Raw genomic sequence first — 27,676 nt, forward strand, 5'->3', positions numbered from 1 at the left:
AAATTTTATTTTTTAACTGTGATAGGGGAATCTACCGCGGTTAAGTACTTAACCGCGGTATATTATGGTTATATGTCGCGGTTTCACAGCAAACCGCGGCCTATAGTCATTAAAAAAATAACCTAAATGGCATTTTTGAAAATTATTATGGCACTATATACCGCGGTTGCCCGCTGAACCGCGGTATATTCCTCGAAATATTTCAAATTCATTTTAAATTTATTTCAGGTGGGAGTATATGCCCCTGTCATTTCCAAGAAGGCAGTTGGAGGGAGTTATTGTATTTAGAACGTTACAGGGGTATATGCCGCGGTTCCACAGAGAACCGCGGCATATACCCCTGCAACTTCTGAAATTCCCTGACTGATGGGTTACTTCAGAAGTTACATGGGGTATATGCCGCGGTTCCCCACATAACCGCGGCATATACCCCTGTAACGTTCTGAATACTTCTGTCTACCCAACTGCCTTCTTGGGAATGACAGGGTTATATGTCGTGGTTCGCTGGGGAACCGCGGCATATACCCCTGTAACTTCTGACATTCTCTGACTAAGTCAGCCCCTGTAATAAGTTGGCTTGGGTATATGCCGCGGTTGCCCAAAGAACCGCGGCATATACCCCTGTTATTTCATTTTTTATTCAAATGTGGGTCAAAGGGATGGTTGACTGGAGGATATGCCGCGGTTCAGAGGGGAACCGTGGCATATTCTTTCGTTTTATTTATAGAACTGCCACCGCGCACCATTATGTTGCGGTTTCTGGTGAACCGTGGCATAATGTGCACTGTAAAAACCCAATTTTTTACTAGTGGGTGTTTGTCACATGCCATAAGACATTGTAAATTGTTGAAGTTATTGAATATTAAAAGCTCACTACTTTTTCCATATAAACCATCAAATTAATTTGGACACCCCAATTGTAAAGGGCAGAAAGAATCACATGGAGGAACATGAAGCCCCACAATTTCTGTGATTTCACCTTTCTTTACTTCTATTCATTTAATGAACCTCATCAATTTCAATTGCAATCAACCAAACCATGTTCAATGCGGATTCATTGGCCTAGCTTTTACTATTATTAGAGATCATTTCAAAAGCAGTAATTTTTTTTTTTTTCATTTTTAAAGTCATTATTGAAGAAATGTTGTTAGCAAAAGATAGTTATGCCAAATGATACATTTTTATTCATATAAATCCAAACTGATATAACACAATCTTAATGAACAAAATATTTCGTGATGAAAATAAAATATAAAAGCGTATCTGAATTTGAATTTGTTATTGTGAGATATAGATAATAATATTAATAATAACGAGAATGTGATTTTCTAAATATAAAGAAAGTTAGATATCAAGTTTATTTTATCCCATGACGAGAATAAAATCTTAATGTAACCCGTCTTATTATTATTGAGTTACATTTCAATTGTTGCATGTATTTACATGTTGGAGATATTTTTCTTTTTACAATAGTGATAATTTCATTTGAGTTTATATATATATATATATATATATATACACACACGCTTGTTCAAATTTCTTGCTAAATTCATTAAATGTGTGCTTGAACTTTTGTCTAATAATGATACGACTAAATGTGATTATTTTAGATTGTAAGACTTTAAAAAAAATTGTAAAAAATGAAAAATAACGATAAATGTAGTTTTGTTTGTGTTGACAATACATGAATGTAGGTTGGGTATTTTACATGTAAATCGACAAACAAGAGACTTTAACAAGGGTTTGGAAATTATATTATTATATATATATATATATATATATATATATATATATATATATATGAATTTGCATAATATTTGAAATATGAATTATCATGTTAGAAAGTGTAGGATAATTATGAATCCTGCATTTCGGTTTTGTTTTGTATGTTTGTGACGTTGAGTACGAATAATTTGATTTTCTAATCAGTATTTGTCTCAAAATTCATTTTATATTTTTCAATCATGTTTAGTTGAATTTTAACTTGTTTTCCTCCATCATAATTGTTTCGTATTCTCTTATTGGACACACTAAAAATAGACATTAGAAATAAAACAAATACAAAATAACTTAAACATAAAACAATACAAAAAGCAATGTAAACTTAAGGATTAAACAATATAAAGACTATAGAGAAGTTGATTTTATTCATTAAACTTAACACAAATAAAAAGTAGAAAATAATGTTATCAAACTCTCACACATTTAAAACCTTGTTTATTCTCAAACAAAAAATAACTTAGCTTAGAAAGACATCTACTTAACATAGGTGAAATAACTAAGAAGCAAGTTCACACAATCAATTCATATATCATTCATGAACGTTCTTTTTCAATATCCATTCAAAGATAATATGTGTTAATTTGCAAATCCTTAGTTATGATGTTCACATTGCAACAAGAATGAATTCACATGCTTTATCACATACTATCAACCATGAAAACTTTTTTGCATTAATTAACCAACATAAACGAACCCATGTATAAGGATGTGTTATTCTCTCTTTTACCACTAATTACACACAATTTAACTATCATTTAAAAGTCAAGAGTTTCATAAGGTACAAACATTAGCAATGACTTTATTTGGTAAATTATGACTATGTTGAGAAGGAATTGTTCTTTCTAGTTAACATGAACAAGCAAAGAAAACAATCAATAAAAAAAATTATATTCTACTATCTTCTATTTGAACTATAATGAAACCAAACATCATCTTAAAATCACTTATAAAGTAAAAGTGTTTAAAGTCATATATAATTAGTTGAATAATACATGTTATCTAAAAGTGTGTAATAATTAAAGAAAAAATTGAATTGAGAATGTTTAATATATATATATATATATATTTAAAATAATTTATTATCATATCGATTATAATTATAGTAAAAATTAAACGACAAAAATACACTAATCAATATATAATATTACACTCTTAATGAATATTTTATACAATATATTTTGATTTACTGTGTGAATATAGGTATATCTACCATTAAATAAAAAGTAATTATTATGCTTAATATTTATTCAAACCAAACATATATATTACTTTATATTTTTATTTTTATTCCGTCTTCATTATACATATACATATATACTAAATTTAATAAAATTGATATATCTTAAACACAATTAATTTTTTTTTAATTATTATTTAAAATAATTAATTTACAAGATTTATTTCAAAATATAAAAATTAAATATATGTGCGTGTGAGTAAACTACAGATAATTACAAATTCTTTATTACTTTTGAAAAAGAAATAGTTTATAAAATATGTTCTAAAATTCGTAGCAAAAAATATATTTTTAAAAGAAAAAGGTCCATATATATAAGTATGATAATATAGAAATATATATATATATATATATATATATATATATATATATATATATATATAATATTTTTCTTACTATTTTTCAAATGTTTCATACATTATTTTGAATTTAAACTCAAGACAAATTAATTGAATATTGAATTATCTATGGCATTATATATTTTTTAATCTTAGGTATATTTTCTATAGCATCATTTATCCATCATATAACTACCACTTTTTTTTTCCTACTTGGTAGTATTTTAATTTCAATGGAAGAAGCAATTTGCAATTCTCTGCAACCCTAAATGAAAAGTAACTTTCACACATTTAAGAAGAACCTAACTACCAACTTCCATATTCCAATCCGTATTGTGGACCGTACGATGAAATCTCATTTATCATTAAAGAAAACAAATCAACTTTACGTTATACTCTGTAATGAAATACTAATAGTTTTTTTCTTAATCTATCTTCAAAATAATTACTTAATATGTTCTTACTGAAAAAGTAACTCTACTTCAACAACAAAAACTATGTTTGTAAATCATCTTAATTTATAAATTGTTTTCCAAATTATACTTTATCAGAATAACGTGAGAAAAACTTGAATTAATGTAATTTTGAGACGGAAGCAACAGTGGTTAGTTAGCATGAACATAACACTTTAACAGTAACATCACCAATGCTGACAAACATGTGTGATTTTAGGTACGAAGTAAAACTCTCTGCTAGTGTTCACACTCCACAGTAATAAATTTTGGTGCTACTTAAGGTATCCCTTCCAACCCCTTCCAACCTTCTTCTATAAATGCTCCCACATTCATCTCTTTCTGTCACCACCCTCTTCTTCTTTCTGCACAATATAGTTGAAAAAATTTCTGGTTTATGCTAGCTTCCAACAATGGCTGTTGTGACTGCTAAGCTCCTTTCTGCTTTCATCATTGCCCTCATTGCCATTTCCATGCTTCAAACAATGGTTGGTCTTTTCACTACATATATATACAACTCACACTCTTGATAAATCTGGTTCAACAATATTGTCGAAGTTTTGAAAGTTTTTCTCACATTTTTCTTGGTTTGGTTTTGAAGGTTGTAGCATCCCATGGACATGGAGGTCACCACTACAATGACAAGGTGTGTGTGTGTGTGTATATATAGCATGTCTTCTTATTTCTGGTTTTTTCTGTTATGAGTTTTTGATAACTGATGTTCTGCATAATTATTGTGTGTTTATCAGAAAAAATTTGGACCTGGAAGTCTCAAGAGCTACCGTAAGTGAAGTTTTTTCTGCTATTCATTAAGTTATTTTTCAATATACACTATTTCCAAACATGGTGTTCTCATTTGATTATGGTCAGATATATTTTTCCGTGATCTTTGGATCTGAGACTTTGACTTTAAATTTGTACAAAATTAATTTTCTCATTTACCAATAACTGTTCATCCAATCACTAAACTGAATTCATATTTAAGGAAAATAAATTATACTATTTTATTAGTTGATATATTTGAAAGGGATCAATCAAATACTCTCACATAAATTATTATAAAAATATTGTTAAACATACATTTCCTTTCACAAAAAAGTTAGAAATTTCATATGGAAAAAACCTATATGGTTGCTATTATTCTTCACAAAAAGTTAGAAATTTCAGATGAAAAAAACCTATATGGTTGCTATTATTCCAAGATGTGAATTAGAATTTTTTTTCTTGAAACATGAATAATAAATAATTTTATTAATTTTTAACACATAAATAGTATCAATTACACTAATAATAATGTATTTAAGTTTTAGTTTTATCTGATCTTATTTATAAAAAAAACAAATCATTGTTGTGATAAATTAAGTGTTTTTATGTATATATATGTATCTTATATTATTTTTATCACAAGATTTATAATATAAAATATTAATTTATCTTCTATAGATTTAATTGTGTTACATTACTTTTAAAAACTTTTACTTTAATTTAAGAGTATTATAAATTTATATTTTTATGACCTAAGATCCTATTTGAGAGGACTAGGGTGGGTCATTAATTAAGATGCCTTTTTGATTACAGTAATCAATGGATGAAGATGCCTTTAAGTTGACATGAGAAGATTCAATTTATGTAAATTTTTTAATGAGAATTTTTATTTTCTTTTGGGATATGATATGACCAGAATGCCCTTCACAATGCACAAGAAGGTGCAGCAGGACCCAGTACCACAAGCCCTGCATGTTTTTCTGTCAGAAATGTTGTATGAAGTGCCTGTGTGTCCCCCCGGGGTATTATGGGAATAAAGCAGTGTGCCCTTGCTACAACAACTGGAAGACCAAGAGAGGAGGACCCAAGTGCCCTTAACAAATTAACAAAGTTATATAGCTTTAATTTCCATAAAGTATAATGTCTCAATTATTCAAAAGATAAAATTTTGAATGTAATTTTAATTGTGCTTACTTCAATAGTCTACATCAGCTTTCATGGTTAGTCTTTGCCATAGATAGAAACTGAATTCAAACTTTCATTATAATTGAATGATAATAATAAAAAAATCTGTATTAATTTTCTTTAAATTAATTGAATGAACAGTGTCAACAGTTTGAAATGCAGTAAAAAAGATGAGAACAGGATTTTGTAAAGGCAACAGGGTTTTCTGTCTCACATAGTGTTCTGCCATTGATCACAGAATCTTTATAATCATACCTTGAGGGAAAAAATTACACAAGAAAAGGTGCAAAAGCAGGAACATCAATTAATAAGCTTATGGTGTCATAACTGAGATCATGTTGTCTGAGAATTTGGAAACACGGATCACGGCATCCTAGGAAAGTCATGAGATTCATCTGAAAAATTCATGATTATAAAGGAAGCCAGAGAGGAAACACATATCAACTCTTGTCTTAATTCATGAGCGAATTAGCATCATAGTAAGCATTTTTCAACCATCCTTAATACCTAGAAGAAAATGCTAAAACATGCAAAAGTGAAAAGGTTTGAACTGAAGATTTATCATTGACTGAAATATTTACAACTCTCCTTCCCAAAACTATTGGAACTAATAAACATGTCTTCTTTTGGTACAACACAAAATAAGTACATACTAATAATTATAGATTTTTAACTATGTAGCTATTTCAGTATCTAGAATCGAAAACTATGTCACTTCTCATTGCCTATCTTCCATAATGTTTTATCAATTTTTTTTTCTTAAAATCCAAATCTGAACAAGTGAATACCTATCAAAACCACTCCGACAATTAAGTCCGTTTTCAATTATATTAATAATTAATTTTTAAATGTTTAATAAATACCATGATCTAATGTCTCATAATCATATTTTGACTTTATTAATCAAATTGTGACATCTTTAATGTGTAAGACACCGAACAATTACCAACACGACCGTTCGACTAACATTGTATTAGGTGTTTTAGGAATTGATGTTCTAAGTAGTTGACTGACTGAATTGCGTTGACTGATCAGTTTATACAGTACAATAACAAATCCATTTCAGAGTAGAATAACCCTTTAGCATAAAACTATACACTTTGTTGTAGCATGTATTGTGTCTACAAAGCTTCCATGTCCACAAACCTATGCTTTTTAAGCAGTTGTTGGTTTTGTGATTCAAAACTATTGAGATCGTCTTCTAATTTTCTCTTGCCATAAGGATCAGAAAACCAAATATCCTCCATGCCACCTTGTTTGAAAACATGAATTCCACTTTCTTTAAGGATTGAAATCTCTTCCAAACCTACGTATTTAACTTCAGCATGGTTCCATTCATTGTCTAAAGGAACTCCATATAAGTTATCTTCAAACTCTACCGTTAGAAGATAAAAAATATATGTATGATCCATTCCCATCATGAAATAGCCACTACCAAGAAAATTCTTATTGCCATTGATGACTACCATAGGCCTAAACATTCCAGAGTCATTCACAGGTCCAATAACAAGACAAAGAACCTTCTCAGGAAACCTATTACGAAACCAGAAAGAAATTGAAGGTCCATTACTTTGGTGATCAAACCATTCTGGAACCCTTTCTCCTGGTAAATAAAACTGAGTTTTTCCAGCCTCATGTAGTTCCTGTTAGTCACAAAGAACTCATAAGTTTTCCGACATTAAGTGAACTATATAGTACTAACTCAAGTACATTAGAAACAAAACAAAACCAAACCTGATTTAGGAACATCCTTGTGCTTGAGGGAGTCAAGGATTTACAATTTGTTGCTAAGAAATGTTTCAAGCTTGGTGGAATCCCTCTAATTTCCTGAAGAAGCTTGCAATCGTTCACATTAAGCTTCCTTAAAAATTGAAACTCTTTGATGCATTCAGGTAGCATTGTGAAATTGTTCTTTGATAAGTCTAAGTCTTTGACATGAGCAAATCTCATGAAACCGATTGAAAAGAAATCATCACACAGGTTGCATTCTGAGGCCCAAAGATATTCTACATTTGAAGATACTATAGATGATCCCTCTTTTTCTTTATCCTCTTCCTGTTTCAGCCATTGCCACCCTTTCCATTTCCAACCAATAAGATCAGTCAGTTCTGGCATCACAGCAATGCTACTTGGTAATTGAACAACTCCACAGTTTGATAGTTGTAACTCTTGAAGCCGTGTAAGATTTTGAAAAGAATTTGGAAATTCTTTTATGGCTGTGTACTCCAACTGAAGTTCCCTTATGTTTTCCATCTTTCCTAAAATTTCTGGAAAGTTTTCAAGACTGTAACAACGTGAGAGATTGAGCTTTTCAAGAGCAGTCAACTTGATAGGTGGAAAACTCACAAGTTTGGTGCAGCCAAAAGCACTCAATATTTTGAGTTTACATAGAAAGCCAATGGAATTGTGAATTGCAGTTAAATTCTGACAATGCTGAAATGAAAGTTTCTCTAAATTTGGGAGACCAGATACATCAGGTATCTGTGTTAAGGATTTGCTTTTGTCCAAATTTAAAAATCTCATACCCATGAACTTCTGCAAAACAAGAAAAGACAATCAGATGCACAATCCTAATGTAAATTCATTGCATGATAAGAAAAGTGAACTAGTTAAACTTGCCTTCAATAAGCTAACCAGCTCATGTGATGTAAAGCAACTCTGAGGTAATTTGCACATGGCAAGTTTCTTTGAATGAAAATCGGATGGTAAATCATGTGAAGGATATCTCCACCATTCTAATACTCTTAGACTATTTGGAAGATATTTGGGACCTGCAGAAAAGTTACCACTTTTAATAATTAGTGTTTTGAGGTTTCTCATCTTCTTGAAGGCCTTTCTGTTCCATTCTACCATTTCTTCTTTGTCAAGTAGGGCAAAATCCAAATGTATGATTTCAATTTCACTAGTTCCCTGTAATGCAAAAAGGCACATATCAACCACCAAGAATTTAATCAGAACACATTGACAATATGATAAAGTTTGTAGACTTTTTATGATAATTACATACAGTATATTTTTTGTTGGTTTATAGAGAAAACATTTTTACTTGTTAATGCAAGGAAATCAGCCTCATTATATATGCAAGATATCAAACATGCATATTATAAAGGAAAAACAAACAACTATGACATAGCATACAATTGTCTGAATAGATAAACAAAATCTCACTCACTGTGTTGTCTTCTAAAACCTGTATTATATCCTCATGCAACCATAATCTGCTACGTTTGCCTGGATCTTTTGGTGACTCCTTTCGTACAATTTCCTTACCCATGTCCTCTACCAAGTCATGCATTGTCACCATCATACCATGCATACTAAACTTTAAGAGAGATTTATCAACCAGCACCCCAATATGATATTTCATGCAATCACCGTAATGTGCATGAAGTATATCTTGGACCTCTTCCAATTCATATCCCTTGAAGCAGCAAGCAATGTCAAGAAAAACATTCTTCTCTTCTTCCTCCAAAGCATCAAAGCTTACTTTAAGTATCTTCAGGATTTGGTTATTAGGAATTCTTTCATATTGTTTGATAGCAGATTTCCATTCTTCTATACTTTTTCCAAACAAGTTGGAACCTATTACTTCCAAAGCCAATGGAAGACCAGAAGCATAAGCTACCACACGTTTCAAGACCTCCTCATAACTTGGATCAGCTTCATCAGTTCTAAAAGCTTTCCATGTAAGCAATTGAAGAGCATCCTTCTTGTTCAATTCCTTCACCTCATACATTCTTTTAATCTCATGAGATGCTAGCAGCTGTTCATCTCGAGTCGTTATGATGATTCTGCTGCCTGAACCAAACCAGTCAGATCTTCCAACAATAGCCTGCAACTGCTCATGCTTGTCAACATCATCTACTATCAAGAAAACCTTCTTTCGTTGCAGCCTATGTTGTATCATTGAAATTCCTTCTTGTACACTTGCTATGTTTATTCTCTTTTCTTTAACCAACTCTGCAAGAAGAATGCTTTGGAGATGTTGTAATCCATGTTTGTCTGAGTTTTCTCTCACGTTTTCAAGAAAACACAGACCATCAAAATGGTCAAAAACCAAATTATAAATTGCAAGAGCAAGTGTTGTTTTTCCTATTCCACCAATTCCATGGATCCCAACCATGTGAACACCATCATCAATTCCAACATCCAAAAGCTTCATCACTTCTACCATTTGTGCCTCTAATCCAACCGGGTAATCCGCAACATGTAAAGGAGTTCGATTAATCTTGCTAGAGACCAACTCAACAATCCTTCTGATAAACTCATATTCATATTCATATCTGCTTGAAAGAAATGTTCCAATGAAGTTAGATTAAAGATGAAATAGTTTATGCACTAGTAGTATAAAGAGTTTTTCACTATCATTACCTATTATGTTTAGCAAACATCTATTTTCTGTTGACTAAATCATTAGACAAGTGTAACTGAATCAAACAAAACTTGAGTGAAAGTTTGGTAAAACTGGTACCCTTGTTTGAAATGATAGCCAGACAAGTTAGCCACATGAAGCAAAGCCATCTTCCATTTCTCCAACCTCTCCATGTTATGGCTGAAACTTTCCTTCTTGTCTTTGAACCTTTCCTCATGCCTTGTCAATGCTTCTGCATAACTACCTTTCTGGTGTCTTACATCAGAAGGATTTAAGTCATAAAAAACAGGCAAAACCAACAAGCCTTTCTTCTTAGCACAAGCAATGATATGAACAAGTTCATCTAAACAAAATGATGAAGAAGCATAGTTGTGAGAGAGCACAGTGATGGCAATCCTAGACTCTTCAATTGCCTTCATAAGTGCAGGTGTTATTTCCTCTTCTCTCTGAAGCTTCTCATCATCAATGAAAGTGTGGATTCCCTTGTCATCAAGAGCTTTGTAAAGATTCCCAACAAAACCATGGCGTGTGTCTGAGCCTCTAAAGCTGAGGAACACATCATGGGAGAAGGCATAGGAACATGATATTGCAGCCATGAGAAGAAAATTTGGTGGGTTTAAGATGGTTTTGTTTCTCTGGAATCAAACTCCATAGGTGAACAAATGTTAAAATTTAGATTAAAAAGTGAGATATATGTGCTACCAAACATTCATTGCAGAAGAACTTTGTGGAAAAATATCTCTTTTTTTCTCTTTCTATGAATTCTTAACTTGTGGTCTACAAGCAATCATATAGATACCTTCACATCAGATTAGCAATTATTTTCTTTTTGGCTTTCTTTCAATTTTAATTCTTATTGCCTCAAAAACATAACTTCATTTTTTATAAGATAATATCTGAGACTTATTAGCATCACAATTTTTACAATATCAACATATAGAATAAAATATATTAGAAAATAAATATCCAATACATTTAAGATTTGTTGGAAATTTAAACATGATTCTTTATGTATAATATTAGACTTTATTTTTTTATAATGAATAATATTTACCAATTTTAAAATATATATATATATATATACATTTTTTTTCTTTTCTTGACTCCTACACTTTTCTTTTATGGCAGACCATTTAAATTGAATTTTTACTGTCGTGTTATCCTTGTATTTTTACTAAATAAATTATAATCTATTTTACTGTATTGAAAAGACAACTTGCATTTTCACTTGTCACCGTCATCTTCCCTTTCTTAATATTGTTTCCTTGTTTATTCACTGCAATCACTTTCTGAAGAGCTGGTTTGCTTAAATTATACATTGAAAGGTTATATTAGAGAGAAAAACTTAAAATATACCAAGATATCAACTATAAATGATAAATTTACAGGTCAATGGAGTAAGACATAAAATTGTAATGCATAAATACTAAATGAAATGTTTTTAATATTTTTTTTATAATTAAATAATAATAAATTGGATCATATATCTTTTGATAAAACTATTTCTTTCATCAAGATTAACTTTCTGTATCATCAACTAATGACATTATAAAAGTAGTCTTAAAGCATTAACTATTTATCAATTTATTCTTTGTAAAATTTATTACTATAGATGGACTAGTATCTTTTTTTTCCAATACTTCCACGAATATTTTATATGGTTTATAATACTTGATAAGCAAAAAGTATTAAATGAAAATTTTAATTATTATTTATATTTAATTTTATCTATTTAAATATATATTTTTTAATAAATCATATTCTTCATATCATACACAAATTTCTATTAATTTCTTACTAAAATTTTTTAATCCAAATAATTTTATAATTCATCTTCTATCTCCTCAAATTTATTTACCTATTCTTTCTCAAATATCCAACTCAATCCAAACACTGCTTATATGTTAGTACCAAAACCATTATAAAATTGTAAAAATTAAATACACATGAGACGGAGAAAAAAAACTTATTTAAGTTAATACGTAGTATCTATCTCAAAAATAAAAAATGTACTCCTAATTATCTTTTAAAACATAAAATCATTATTTTTTTTTTCTACAAAATTTCTGGTGAAAGAATGGTCCTAAATATATATATTTTTTTAAATTCTTTTGACACTTGTAAAACTTTAAATATTGTAATTTAGTTTGATAATAATTTGAGTAAAAGAATAATATATTTAAACTAACAATAAAAAAAATTATCAAAATTAAATTATTACATTTATTAACTATTGAATGTACTAATTCAATAAGAAAGTAAATGTCACAACTAAATTAATATATTTTCTATATATCAAGGGTAAAAAAATATTATTTTTTTATATAGGTAGATGATTAATTTTATGAAATACCAAAAACTAATTTAACCCTATGTATTTGGTGTGTGGCAATTGGGAATTCAAATTCCCGCCAATGTCCCTTTTCTCTTTAATTTGATTTTCAAAATTCCAATCTCTGCTCTCTCCCATCTCCAACTTCCAAACCTTCCGCGCCGATGGACCCGCACGCCGAGTCCGCGCCTGACTCAGCCACTCGCCGCCGCTCCGCGCGCCCTAGGCTCTTTATAAAGGAGATGATCATGCGCAACTTCAAGTCCTATGCCGGCGAGCAGCGCGTCGGTCCTTTTCACAAGGTTAGGGTTTCTCTTTCACTTCCCAGTCTTCTTTTTCTTCTCTTTCTCCTTCTCTTTCACTTTCACACTTCGATTTGCTTCGAATTCGCTTGCGGTAATTTGATTGGTTCAATCTCACTTGCAAACTTTTGAATTGGCGTGTTTACATATTGTTTCTAGAAGTTCACGAGTCGTGGAATTGGAATGGTCTTTCTTCCTCGAACCTTTTTTAGTGTTTTTGTGCGTATTTCGATTTGCTCCGCTTTCACTTGCTAAACTTTTGAATTGCTTCGGTTTCACTTACGAACTTCAAATTTCTTTGGCTTCACATCAAAACTTTGGATTGATTCGGGTTTTTGCTAACTTTGAATTGCATTAATTTCACTTGCGAACTTTTGAGTTGCTTTGGTTTTACTAGAATACCTTGATCCGCTTTGGTATCACTTGCGAACTTTTGACCTTCTGAATTGCTTGGGTTCAATTCGTAAACTTTTGTATTTCTTCGATTTCAGAGTTTCTCTGCAGTGGTGGGACCTAACGGGAGCGGAAAGAGCAATGTCATCGACGCAATGCTTTTTGTGTTTGGGAAGCGAGCAAAGCAGGTGTGTTTACAGATGTTCAAGAAACTCACAATTTTTTGGAATTAGAATGTTATTTCTTACCCGGTCGATATGTTTATTGTTGGTGTGCTTATTTTTATTTATTTGGAAACTGGTTTTGGTACTTGCAGATGCGGCTGAACAAAGTTTCGGAGCTGATACACAATTCTACTAATCACCAGAATTTGGATAGTGCGGGGGTTTCTGTTCATTTTCAAGAGATTTTAGATTTGGTAATTTCTACTTATTTTTAATCTTGTTAGGCTTTATATATGTTTACAATAATATTAATCGTAAAAGTGACATTTTTTTAGCTCTGCAATATGATATAATAGTATGCTGAAATTTTGATATTTAACTGAGTTGAAAAGTGTGGTCTGATCTATGTAGCAGTCTCACCTAGTGGATAACGACTTTTGTTTTTCCTTTTCAACATGACATATTCTATTTAGCTCTCTGCCTTGCTTTCAATAATTGACTAATTGTGACTAAAAAGTGCCTCCTCGAAAATTTGAGAATACAGCTAGTTGATTTGATGTTTCTCTTCTAAAACTACATGGCTGAGGATGTGTTTGGGCTTTTATTTATTTTTGTTTTGTTGATATGTTTATAACTATGAAATAATTCCAATTTTTTTTCTTTATCTCTGATTCCCGTTTTCAAGAATTTCTGAAGTGATATTGAAAATTAAAAACAAACTATAGGAACCAGCAATGACACCAAAGAGTTCCATATCCTGGCTATGTTTTTGATTGCTTTTTCTATTTTTAACTCAGTTTATCTTTTATTGAGTAAAAAATTTTGTAACCGGGTTCAACTCCAAGTTATTGGGATTAGGTGAATTGATTCACTTAAGGATGTTTTATTCCTTTTATTTATTTTATATATTTGTCACAGTACAATCAAAGTGGATTGACATGACTTTTTTTATAATAGTACAATCAAAGTAATCACTGAATTCATCAAACATTACTGTAAATATAGTAGTTGAAAAATTAAAGTGTCAACTTATAAAATTGGCAAACAAAAGAAATTAAACATTCAAACTAATTAAATATCATTGATCAATATTCTAGTATTTAAAAAAATCAAATTGTCAACTTACATAATAAGAAATAGTAAATAATTATAATAAAAAACACATGGAAAATGTTAAAAAAATAATAAAAAATTATTGTTGGTGGGTTTTGTGTCAATGCGCTTTCTATCTGTCTCGAATATATTTAACTCACGTATTAAGTGAGTTGGGTTCAATTTGATCCACATTGAAAAAAAAATACATTTTTAACCTAACTTATCACGAGTTTGAACTGGATTGATGTAAATTCTTCAACTTACCCTCTCTTGCCAAGGGTTGGACATTTTGAGTGTGGGACTAGAGGGTGACACTGTCCAGCAAACTTCATTAGGATATGTTCTTAATGACTCTAACACCATCTTAAGAAAATGTAATAATTTAATATTATAAAACTGACTTGGTAAGGTGATACGATAGACCATAAGATGGTATTAGAATTATTCAGAGCAGTCTAGTTTGTTAGGTTTAGTGTTATCCGCTATTGGATCCCCAACCCGATTGCATGCTTAGAATGTCCAGTCCTTGTCATGAAGGAGTGTTTTGAAGCGTTCACATTAACTAAAGATAATGTCAAATTATGTTATATAAGTGAAATGTAAATCTCATTTTTTAAGTTAGTTTTATGAGATTAAGTTAAATTTGAATTTGAATTTCTTACTATAGTCATTTCTTATTTCTATATTTTCTTAACGAAAGTAAAAACTAAAAGTATCAATGGTTACAGGAAGATGGAACATATGAGGCTGTTCCAGGAAGTGATTTTGTGATTACCAGGGTAGCTTTCCGGGACAACTCTTCTAAGTATTACATTAATGATCGCACAAGTAACTTTACGGAAGTTACTAAGAAACTAAAAGGGAAAGGTGTTGACCTTGACAATAACAGGTTTCTAATCCTTCAGGTCTGTTATTTGTTATATGGTGATTTTAAGATTTTCTGGAAATCTTTCTATTCTGTCCACCTCTTTTGATGTTTGATCTGCTTCTTATCAGGGTGAAGTTGAGCAGATTTCACTTATGAAACCAAAAGCTCAAGGACCACATGATGAAGGTTTTCTAGAATACTTGGAGGATATAATTGGAACCAACAAATATGTGGAAAAGATTGATGAATCACATAAACTGTTAGCACTCTTTCCATTAAGTCCTGAGCGAATCAGGCCATGCAACTCAATCAACATTGTGAAATCATTTATACTTGTTTGCTGTAGCAGTCTAATTTTATTTTTATTTTTTATTTTTAAAATTCGATCAAGTATTTAGTACTTCCAATGAATTTTTTTCTGTTTTGAAAATAACTTATAATAAAGTATTAAGAAGGCTTTTGAAGAAAACACAGCAATTCTTCCCAACTTTGATTATTTCATATTTGGTTAAGACTTTCTCAGGAAGTTTTAATGTGGATTTTTTAGGAAATTAGCCAATCTAAATGCACTCTTATTTTAGTATATCTTTCATTTTTCTTTTTCTTTTCTTCTTTTATAGTATACATGTTTTTGAGCTCATTTTTATTTCAATTTTAGAGTATCTAATTTTTGAAACAATGTTGGGATGTTTTAGGTTAGAATCCCTGAATGAGAAAAGATCTGGGGTGGTGCAAATGGTTAAGCTAGCTGAGAAAGAAAGAGACGGCTTGGAGGTTTGTAAATTTATGAGTTTGTGTAAGCATTTTATATTTGTCCAACACTTAGCATTCTTATGCTGCAGGATGTGAAGAATGAAGCAGAAGCATACATGTTGAAGGAGTTGTCTCTGTTAAAATGGCAAGAGAAAGCCTCAAAGTTGGCTCTTGATGATACAAGTGCAAAAATGGATGAGTTGCATGGGAATGTTGTCACTGTAGAGGAAAATCTCAAGGAAGAAAGGTAAATTTGGATTACATAGGGTAATTTAATTGTTTCTTTATTGTTGAATTTGTATTCTTGTCTCATGAAGGATTTCGTGATATCATATTCCAGGGATAAAATCCAAGAAAGTAAACAAACTCTCAAAGAGCTTGAAACTAAGTACAACAACTATATGAAAAGACAAGAGGTTTGGATGACATGGGTTTTGTAATTGAATCAGTTTTCATAGTTATATTGCTTTGCATTTATTCTTAACAATAAGCTTTTGAGGTGGTAATCTTGCCATTATTAACTTCTTTCATTTTCAGGAGTTAGACAATGATATGAGGAAGTGCAAGGAAGAGTTCAAGGAGTTTGAAAGGCAGGATGTCAAGTATCGGGAAGATTTTAAGCACGTAGGTCAGAAGATCAAAAAGCTAGTGGATAAAGTAGAAAAGGTAGAGGGAATTCATAGTTCATTGCAATTGAAACTGTGTTCACGAGTCATCTAATTCTTTTGTTTCTACTTTGTATGTCAGGATTCATCCAAAATTGAAGCCCTTATAAAAGAGGGGGAGGAATCAACTGATTTGATACCAAAACTTGAGGACAATATTCCAAGACTGCAAGAGTTGTTGCTTGATGAGGAGAAGATCTTGGATGAAATCACAGAGAGTTCCAAAGGTGGGTTTTTATCATTTTATTAATATATTTTCAATATATTAGAAAGTACTTTTAACTAAATTTGCTTTGCTGAAGTGGTGATGGATCTCCAACTCCAATAACTATACTTTAGTCAGCCTCCTTAAAACATTTTTTGATTCTTAAGCATTCTTCGTTGCAAGTTAGTACATTTTATTTTCCATTCTATTTTAACATTAAAAAGTTTACTTTAGTCAGGTTCCTTATTCTAATGCAGAGATAGTCATGGCTGTCTTCTGCCTCTCGAGATTATGAAACACAGTTAGAGTGAACACACATATTCTATTGACATATTTGAATAGATTTCAAAATATACCTTGCTATTTTTGTTGGAGTAAGCTGCATATAGTTATCCCTCGAGGTCTATATTATTTCTAGTCATTTCTGGAACACATCATACTGACTTTCGGTGTTATTTGTGGTGGAGGCTGGTCTTTATATTTTATTTATTATATACCTCTGTACACAAACGGAACTGATATCCCATTTTGAATAGAGGGTTTTTAGCTACTTTATCGTATGTAATTCTTTTTTATCTTTTGTGTCCCTGCCATTGGTTGGTGAGCAGTTGAAACTGAGACGTACCGCTCTGAGCTTGCTAAAGTTCGTTCTGAGCTTGAACCTTGGGAGAAAGATTTGATTGAGCACAAGGGAAAACTTGAAGTTGCATGTACAGAAAGTAAGCTTCTGAATGAAAAGGTGAGAAGGACATCTCTTACGTTTTAAGTGCTATTGCTCCCTGTCTCAGCTTTAAAGACAGTAATTTATTCTTTGCTCTTAATCATTCGTATATATTTTTTGAAAAATCATAGTAAACCCGTATATGTTACAGTTACTTATGGTGATTGTAAAAGGAAACTCTCTAACGGACTTTGCCTCTATCATTTACTTACAATTTTCTGCGATCATATAATTTGAAGGGTCTTTGTGATTAGATAAAATGTGAAGGACAGGACAAAACAGTTATTGTTCTTTGTTTGATTTTGAAAGAGGTCATGGAACTACATGAAAAGGGATGAAGAACAAGACAAAAATAAAGAATTTTATTACATAGAAAACTAAAGATCAACATTTGTTTAATGGGAAATGTAGAAAACCATCCGAACGCTCTACCTACTTTGGTGTTCAATCAGTATACTAACTCTTAGAAAGTTGATTTAAGTCCAATTCAATTTTACAAATTCAGCTTGCAAGGTAGAATTTGCACTTATATAGTATAATTTGGTCATATCTTTAGTTGATATGAGACTTTCAATTCAACCCACTCTCTTATGTTGAGGACTAGATATTTATGGGTGGTCTGATAGCAAGTAACATGATAGGCTCAATAAACTTTGCTAAAATAGACTCTAATGCCCTTTTGGAAAGTAGATTAAGGTCTAATTTAACCTCACATAATTTACTTTTAGGACTAAGTTTTTATCCATTTAGATGTGTAATTTGGTCATATTTTTAGTCAATACGAGATCTCTAATACTGGCCATCAACTAGCATGTCAACTATACTCACTCCCCCAATCATTGCCATCATAGGAACTACCATTGACCCTCGTACTACCTTCGTGCTTGTTACTGTCTGTCCCAGCTTTTGCAGTCACTATTACCATTGTTGTCACCATGAGTAACACATGGGGTTTGATGTTCATTTCACATTTTTACTAGTCTTCTGGCATATCAAACACTATGTCACAACATTATTTGCGTTTTCCTTCAACTAGCAATCAGTAGACTAAACAAAGAGTTGTATTGTGGTTTAGTTATTTCTAATGTGAACGTAAGAAATTGAACATGGACGCAAATTGATTCTTTCTCCGAATGTAAACTTTTATTTTTTGTTTTCATCATGCTTGTGAACTTATTCAGTAGCTATTTCGATTTAAAAGCTTATGCTTGCCTTGTACTTTGAATAAAATGGCCCTCTCTGCACATGAATGATCATGATTCATGGAGGGTGCACTTATTTATTTATATTGAATTTGAATTATGGTACATTTGTGGGAGCAGAGTCCCTTTATGTTTTCTTGTTGTTGGATGTTTAATAAAAGACTATTGATTTAATTGGCAGCATGAACGTGCTTCTCAAGCTTTTAGAGATGCTCAAAAGCAGATGGAAAACATATCAGAAACAATTAAATCAAAGACTGCCAGCCTTTCTCAAATCAAGAGGGATATAGAAAAGAGCAAGCGTGATGCTTCAGAAGCTCACAAAATCGAAGAAGTTAGCAAATTTTCTTTCTTATCCTTAATTCTATGTTTCTTTTTTGAGGCTTGTAGTGATTTGGTTGCTTCTTTTAAAGGAATGTATCAAAGAACAAGATGAACTGATTCCTCTTGAGCAAAGTGCTAGACAGAAGGTTGCTGAATTGAAGTCTGTTCTAGATTCTGAAAAAAGTCAAGGATCAGTTCTGAAAGCAATCCTGAAAGCTAAGGAAACAAAACTAATAGAAGGAATTTATGGCCGGATGGGTGATTTAGGTGCTATTGATGGTGAGGTTCTCCAATAACACTTTTAGCTTCATGAAGTTCCCTGTCTTCCAAATTATGACACTTGAATGCTGCAAAATTTTAGGAATGTGATTTTGGATGCTCTTGTTTTTATCTAAGATTAACATTTATGTTAAAACTCAGCACAACAGAACATTCAAAAGAAAAACATATATTATTCTACTTGACAAAAATAAATAGGTTTGGTATGCTTGACTCAAAGCTTATGATTATTGAAGTTTTGAACTACTGGTTAAAGGCTAGGCTTGTGCTTTGCCAATTCGTTATTTGGTTCTTGTTTGAGATTAAGTAAGCACATGATGGGAACCAGCCTCACATCTGAAACTTAAAACCCTATCTCAAAAATCATACTTGATAAGCGTGTGTAAATTAATAGAATATATTTATAATATGCCTGTAATTAATATTCAACATTCCAAATGCAAATCTTAGAATCAATATAAAACTAATATTCAACATTCCAAATGCAAATCTTAGAATCAATATAAAACGTATTACTTGTCTCATGTTTTTTGAAGCATTCTTTCTAGTCTTGGGAGAATTAATATTTTTCTTGATGGTCTTGATCATAACCATCAAGCAGGAATTAATTAACTGCAGAGTTAGTACTTAGTGTACAGTGGTCATTTATACACCATTGAAGAAAGGATATGTGATTTCTTCTGTGTTTTTTATTAATAGTTTAGACAATCCTGATTTTCTTAGTATGATAAAGTAGTCATATTTTTTTTATGGAAACGGCATCTGTGATTTCTTCTGAGTTTATTATTTGTTGGTAACATAATCCTAATTTTCTGAGTACACTGGTTTTGCTCTTAGATTGATATTACATTAGATTAATACTTTTATATTTATTTTTATCATGTGGCATTCTGCTTTGTATGTAATCAATGAATGTCATTGGATTAACTTCTTATAAATTGTTGCAGCAAAATATGACGTTGCAATATCAACTGCATGTTCCGGACTTGATTATATTGTGGTGGAAACAACAAATGCAGCTCAAGCATGTGTTGAGTTGCTTCGGACAGAGAATCTTGGTGTTGCTACTTTCATGATATTGGTATTTCTTATTATATTATTTAATTTGTTGGTTCTAAATGACTATTTAATATTTCAAAAGGCATAAATTAAATTTCTTCCCTTATACTTCTGGATTTTTGTGTATGTATAGTGACAAATGGGTTAAGGGCATGTTTGGCATTAGGAAATGTTTTCCATTTTTATATTTTTTTCACTAATAGTTACAAAAATTTGATTACATTAAGCATTCGTACAAGAAATGGTGAAACCTGAGATTTTGGCATAGTTGGTCTTTAATTTCTAAATTACTTTAAGAACACAGGGCCAATATAATTTCCTTAATTCAATATAGTTTGCAAATGAATGTTAGAGATATATCACTTTTCTCTAACAATGACTGATGCTCCATTTGGTTCTGTAATGCTTTTTAAAAATGCTGATAATACTTAAATCAGATATTCGATAAATGTATTTAGAATGCATTTTCTTTATTCAGGAGAAGCAAGTCGATCTTCTTCCAACGATGAAAAAGAAGGTAAGCACTCCAGATGGAGTTCCACGCCTTTTTGATTTAGTGAAAGTTCAAGATGAAAGAATGAAGCTTGCTTTCTATGCGGCACTAGGAAACACTGTGGTTGCTAAGGATCTTGACCAGGTCAGTTGCACTTTTGTAGGAGGATACTCCACTCTGATGTTAAATATTAAGGATTTGTTATAAAATGATATATTTCAGATATGAAAATCATCATATCCATGTTTATAATTGTTTGATAAGCAAGTTTCTAGATGTGTTTCTGTTTTGTACTTTCAACGTTTATAACATTGTGCTTACTGTCTGGTCTCTTTAAGAAATAAAGACCTACTAATAGGATTGTTAGGCTTAACTTATTTACCATTTGGTTGCAATATGTAATTGAAGTTTTGTTGCATTTGCAATTTTTCTTGTCAGTACAGTTAAACGGTTAAATAGTAACATTTTCTTATACTGTAAAATTTAGGCTACACGTATAGCATATGGTGGAAATAATGAGTTTCGTCGGGTTGTCACCATTGATGGTGCGCTCTTCGAAAAATCTGGAACAATGAGTGGTGGGGGTGGTAAGCCTCGTGGTGGGAAGATGGGGACATCCATTCGAGCTACAAGTGTTTCTGTAGAAAGTGTTGGAAATGCAGAGAAGGAATTGTTTGAGTTGACTGCTAAATTGAATGACATTCGCCAAAAAATTGTGGCTGCTGTGCAACGTTACCAGGCCTCAGAAAAAGCTGTTGCTGCTTTTGAAATGGAGTTAGCTAAAAGTCAGAAGGAGGTAATGCACTATTTCTGAGCCTGAGAAAAGTAAATTGTAATTTTCTTAAAGTTGTTGATGCAGGCATTGAGACTTTTTCCCCTTCCTCTACAGGTTGACAGTTTAAGTTCACAATTTAATTATATTGAGAAACAACTTGATTCCCTTGAGGCGGCATCGGTGCCACAGGAAGATGAGCTTGAGAGATTGGAAGAGCTGAAGAAAATTGTTTCTGCCGAAGAAAAGGAGATTAAAAGACTAACTAATGGATCTAAACAATTGAAGGAGAAGGTTGGCTCGAAATTCATTTTTTTAATTCCTTTACAAATTGAGGGTTGCCTGACAGGTCTTGCATTTATTTTTATTTCTAAATAAGGTGGATAAATGTTGAAAATAAAGGTTATATTTGTATTTAACTTTGATAGTTTAATTAATGTTTGACAATTCCAGGCTTTGGAGCTCCAGAGAAATTTAGAAAATGTTGGGGGTGAAAAATTAAAATCTCAGAAGTCAAAGGTCCAGAAAATTCAGTCTGTAAGCATCTCTTATATCAAGAACCTTCAACTACATTTGATATGGGGGATTGTTTATGTACTAATGATCCCTTTTTACTAGGATATTGATAAGAATAGTTCAGAAATAAACCGCCTCAAGGTCCTAATAGAGACAGGGCAAAAGATGGTGAAAAAATTGACTAAAGGAATTGAAGATTCAAAGAAGGAGAAAGATAGGCTCACTGAACAAAAGGAGAAGTTAACCGGAGCCTTTGCAGAAATAGAGCAGAAAGCTTTTGCAGTTCAAGAGAATTATAAAAAGACCCAAGAGGTTATTAATAGCCTTGTTTTGGATTTTGTAAAATTTTTGCCTTAGTAAACGATATACGTTAAAAATGTATAGTGCAATGCACCTTTTGAAACTTAGAACATATACATATTGGTTGTGTAGGGTCATGGCTAATTTATTTTTACCGTGCAGATAATTGATAAACATACGATTGTCTTGGAGGAAGCAAAATCCAAGTACAACACGATGAAAAAAAAGACGGATGAATTGCGTGCATCTGAGGTACTGGTTTGTTCATTTTTCACATTGCAACAAACTTGAAGTTTTCTCATTACAGTTATTATTTTTCAGGTTGATGCTGATTTTAAATTAAAGGACATGAAGAAAGCATACAAAGAATTAGAAATGAAGGGGAAAGGTTACAAGAAAAGACTAGATGAGTTGCAAACTGCTATTCACAAACATCTCGAACAGTATGTTATGAGATAACTCTTTTGGAATACATGGTTTATCATTCTGAAGTTCTTATAAGATTGTAAATGGTATGCAGAATACATGCTGACTTAGTGGATCAAGAAAAACTGGAGGTTACATTGACCGATGAACATCTTAATGCTGATTGTGACCTAAAAAAAGCCTGTGAAATGGTTGCTCTGTTTGAAGCACAACTGAAGGAGATGAATCCTAATCTTGATTCAATTTCAGAGTATGAATTTTTCTAATTTGGTGCTCTGTTTATCTTTACTTATTCTGATGTTGTATTAATGAAGATTCACAATTTCTTACTACCATCAGATATCGAAAGAAGGTATCTTTATACAATGGGCGAGTTGAAGAACTTAATTCAGTCACTCAGGACCGGGATGACATAAAGAAGCAGTATGATGAATGGAGAAAAAAGAGGTGTGCATGATAAATAAATAAATATATATATATATATATATATATATATATATATATATATATGTTTAATTTATTATATGCCTTGATTTACGTTAGTTGACTGTGTTATGGCAGATTGGACGAGTTTATGGAAGGATTTAATGCCATATCTTTAAAGTTGAAGGAAATGTATCAGGTTTGGAGTTTTATCTCTCTTTGAATGCTCACTTTCGTTGCCACAAACACGTTAAATAGTTCTCCTCCAGATTTATTTGTGATATTTTAATTCCTTATGGATTTTGTCACCTCTCTTAGGACTTTCAGACCAGCGTGTTGGCAACTTGGTGTGACTATGATGCCAACTTATCTGTAAAATTTGCATTACAGCTTATAAAATGATGTTAAATTGAACCAACAATTTATTTTTTAAAATTTTAAGGGGTTAATCTAATGTAGAGCCTACACATGTATTAGTTGCATAAATTGATATAATGCTCTTACTTATTTTTCTTGAGAGTGCAAGTTTCAATATTAATCACAAAATTGGTATTTTGTGGCAGCAGGAATAAACATTTGCTCGAATCTAGTGGTAATGAAATGAGTTTACCATATAATTAGTAAAAATAATTGAAAAACACCGCTATTCTTAAAATGGTTCCAACTTTGCCATGTGAACTATCTATTTTTATGTTTCCTTCTGAAGACATGCACTTCTAAATTATACCGTCTTTTACCGTCTCCATTTCCTGAAATCATTGTTAAGAAGCTCTCACAACAATGTTATATCATTCTCAGGAACTTATTACCTAGTAATTACCATTCCTATTGTGCTATTTTTACATGGTGTCTTGCATTACATGTTTTCTTTTATCTTTCAATGCCCAGTTTTTGTGATACTGACATAATTTTGTAAATTATAATCGGAACTCATGGTTTGTGTAGCTCGTTAAAAGTTGTGATTTGGTAAATGTCAAACTATATATATATATATATATATATATATATATATATATATATATATTTATATACATATATATGTGTGTGTGTGTGTGGAATAATAAAAATAAGCAATACTGATTTCTCTATTTCCTTAATATTGATAATGAGAACTAAAACAATATTAAGGTGACATTTTTTAAAACTATTGAGACATGAAAGCGAAAACAAAAAAAAAATTCTCACTCCTGTTGGCTCCAAATTTAGAGCTGTTATGTTCCTAGACTTATGATTATGGCGTGTGTAACCACTTTTATCATTTACAGATGATTACTCTTGGAGGTGATGCAGAACTCGAGCTTGTGGATTCTTTGGATCCATTCTCTGAAGGAGTTGTTTTCAGCGTCAGACCACCAAAGAAAAGCTGGAAAAATATTGCAAATTTATCGGGTGGTGAAAAGGTTATATCCGCTTCTTGTCTGCATTTTCCTTTGGTTTGGTCTCGGTTGTTACATTGCAAAGTTCTATGTACAAACTAGAATTCTATTTTCTGGGTTGAACTTACATGAGAAATTGAGCATTATGCTTCCTATGCATAATATCATTTTCTTAGGCATGCAGAAAACGTTAAAATGCGTTCATGGACACCATGATCTTTTTTCCTTTCTATATACTTTTTCTATTTCTTTTGCAGACTCTTAGCTCGTTGGCTCTTGTATTCGCACTTCATCATTACAAGCCTACCCCGCTTTACGTAATGGATGAGATTGATGCTGCCCTGGGTACTTACCATTAACTTTACACCTTAATTCTTTTATTGTAAATGCTATATGCAATGCATTAAACTCCTTTTTACTATATGGTTTGACAGACTTCAAGAATGTTTCTATAGTTGGGCATTATGTGAAAGACAGAACCAAAGATGCTCAATTCATAATCATTAGGTATGTCCTTTTACCCGGATTATCATTAGTAAATTACATAAGAGAAATAATAGCAATGATCTCATTTGAACATACTTATTATGACCTAATTACATTTTTTTGTCATAAATTGTGTAATTTAGTTTTTGATTTTCTAATGGTACCAATTATATTTTCTAGATAATGTAACTGAATTTTTTAATCTTTTAAACACATCTCTCAACTCAAGAAAAAACTAAATTCGTAAAATTATGATATCAAGAAACTTTGATGTAATTGAAACTTGAGAACTAAAATAATTCATATTCTTGACATAAATGGAATGAGGGATTAAGATTAGACTATTGTTACATTTGAGGGATTAAAAGTTCAAATTAGTCATTTATTATTCGTTGAAGATTTTTAAAACTAATTTCGTAAATTTTAGTTGTGATTTATAATTTTTAATAAATTAAACAGTGTTAGAGTGTGTTTCTACTATTCGTACTGTGTAATATTTCTAATACTTGCAATGGTATATGATTATGCTTCGTGTAGTCTTAGGAACAACATGTTTGAATTGGCTGATCGACTTGTTGGGATATACAAAACTGATAATTGCACAAAGAGCATTACTATCAATCCGGGAAGTTTTGTGGTTTGTGAAAAGGCTGCTTGATGGAATTGTCAACGTTTTGTTGATGATATTTTGAAGAATGCTTCCATAATTAGTCTCTTGACCAGGTTGATCTTCCATGTAATCCTAATTGTTACTAATTTATTTGTCTTTTATGTTGTATATAAAATTATGGCATGTCTGACTTTTTATTGTACCATAGATTAGGGGGAATGAAATCTATGTAAATAATTAATACACTGGTTTCTTTGTGACAGGAATAGTTTAAAAAGTTTTTAATTTAGATTAATTTGTTTCAGAAAATTATTTATATTTTAAACCAATTGTAAGAAAGAATAATATTAGTTCAAAATTTGTTTGATATTCATTGAAACTTTGGTTTAGTTTAATTATATATTATCAAGTATGATATTTAGGCCAAAACGGTCAATGTTTATAATTAAATTAAGTTTTAATATAAACTCATTTGTTACTAGATTTGATGTTAGAATTGTATACATTTAAAGTGATGCAATTCATCACATTTGTATTCTAAATCAATATTCTTTAACATAAGATAATATTATAAATAAAAATGTTTCTATGTGCACCGTTCCTTTCTTTTTTTCTCTTCTGTCGTTGGTTCCTTAAATTTAAATGTTATTATATAACATCTTTAATACATTTTTGCACTCTACGCATTAATAATTCGATATTAATAAATTAATAAATTAATTAAATAATAAATTTTGTTATAATAGATTATATTTATTTAATTTTAAATTAAAGACTAATTAAATTATATCAAAATTTATTATAGGATTTTTTTTTATTTCATTTATAAGTTTAGGAAGTAAAATATATTTAACCTCTTGTAAAACATTTACCCATATTCTAATGTTGATGACATATAGCATATTCATAGTCTAGATAAGAAGTCACGTGGTCACTTGACAATTATCCCTAATTATAGAACTAAAACGTTAATGGGTAAAAGCTTAAAATTTAGGAGTAGTCAAACAATTGTTTTAGAAAAAACACTTTAAAAAATAAATGACTTAAAAAAATATTTTATCCCTAATTTAATTATATTCTGCCTTTTAAATTCATCCGCCCTCTTAAGAAGAATTTTAAAATGAAAGAAATGTATAGAATTTTGGGTGGAGGTGATATACAAACATAATGGTAAAATGATATGTAAAATAAGAAAAATAATTTTTAGGACTTTAGGTTCATCTTTATTTTTTCTCCTTACCACCAACAAGAAAGATCACTATGCATTCAATGTAAAACAAATTAATAAATAATATTAAATAGATATCAATAATTGTATATATTTCAAAATATTATGAAATATCTCAAAAAGATATTTACATTTAATTATAATAATCAATAAACAGATTTTGTTGCATCGTCAATATACTATGAAATGTGTCTAAAATATAATACATTTAATATGTTATAATATAATAATTTATCATTATGTTATATCTCTAAAATATTATAAAAATAATAATTTATTATTCAATATCTTATAATAATTGATAATATAATATTTTAAAGATATAATATTTGATTATTTCAAAAAAATAAATATTTTAATATCTCTATTTATTTTACTTATTCTTGAGTGTTCGACCAAATTTGATAGAAACATTATTTAATATTTATATTATTAATAAATATTTTAATTATTCAATTTTTTTTATGCATGAATATAAATATCATTTATCTAATCTGCATATTCTATTTTTTTAATGAATTTTATTTAAATATTTTAACCAGATGAAATTATG

The 27,676-nt window shown here is 30.7% G+C and overlaps 3 protein-coding genes across 3 annotated transcripts; 2 read left to right on the top strand and 1 right to left on the bottom strand.

Annotated features, from left to right (window-relative positions):
- The first annotated feature begins 4,031 nt into the window (after window positions 1-4,031).
- Window positions 4,032-5,843, top strand: LOC106768480 (gibberellin-regulated protein 6-like). The gene is made up of 4 exons (XM_014653661.2): window positions 4,032-4,297; window positions 4,411-4,455; window positions 4,559-4,592; window positions 5,491-5,843. The coding sequence occupies exons 1-4, from the start codon at window positions 4,223-4,225 to the stop codon at window positions 5,670-5,672; spliced, it is 336 nt and encodes a 111-aa protein (XP_014509147.1). The 5' UTR covers window positions 4,032-4,222; the 3' UTR covers window positions 5,673-5,843.
- A 905-nt stretch (window positions 5,844-6,748) lies between these two features.
- LOC106773533 (TMV resistance protein N) lies at window positions 6,749-10,884 on the bottom strand. The gene is made up of 5 exons (XM_014660222.2): window positions 10,231-10,884; window positions 8,932-10,042; window positions 8,379-8,669; window positions 7,494-8,294; window positions 6,749-7,402 (listed from the first exon to the last, which is right to left on the bottom strand). Exons 1-5 carry the CDS (start codon window positions 10,725-10,727, stop codon window positions 6,881-6,883), a joined length of 3,222 nt encoding a protein of 1,073 aa, XP_014515708.1. The 5' UTR covers window positions 10,728-10,884; the 3' UTR covers window positions 6,749-6,880.
- A 1,640-nt stretch (window positions 10,885-12,524) lies between these two features.
- LOC106774313 (structural maintenance of chromosomes protein 4) lies at window positions 12,525-26,184 on the top strand. The gene is made up of 28 exons (XM_014661269.2): window positions 12,525-12,765; window positions 13,257-13,346; window positions 13,475-13,576; window positions 15,146-15,322; window positions 15,414-15,544; window positions 15,981-16,059; window positions 16,128-16,285; window positions 16,379-16,454; window positions 16,576-16,704; window positions 16,786-16,930; window positions 17,517-17,647; window positions 19,013-19,165; window positions 19,245-19,434; window positions 20,382-20,515; window positions 20,972-21,130; window positions 21,474-21,782; window positions 21,876-22,052; window positions 22,212-22,295; window positions 22,377-22,586; window positions 22,737-22,826; window positions 22,896-23,017; window positions 23,095-23,250; window positions 23,340-23,447; window positions 23,562-23,622; window positions 24,689-24,823; window positions 25,057-25,144; window positions 25,234-25,306; window positions 25,823-26,184. The coding sequence occupies exons 1-28, from the start codon at window positions 12,628-12,630 to the stop codon at window positions 25,941-25,943; spliced, it is 3,726 nt and encodes a 1,241-aa protein (XP_014516755.1). The 5' UTR covers window positions 12,525-12,627; the 3' UTR covers window positions 25,944-26,184.
- Window positions 26,185-27,676: the final 1,492 nt, after the last annotated feature.

This window comes from Vigna radiata, chromosome 1 (genome assembly GCF_000741045.1).
Source record: "Vigna radiata var. radiata cultivar VC1973A chromosome 1, Vradiata_ver6, whole genome shotgun sequence".
NCBI lineage: Eukaryota > Viridiplantae > Streptophyta > Magnoliopsida > Fabales > Fabaceae > Vigna > Vigna radiata.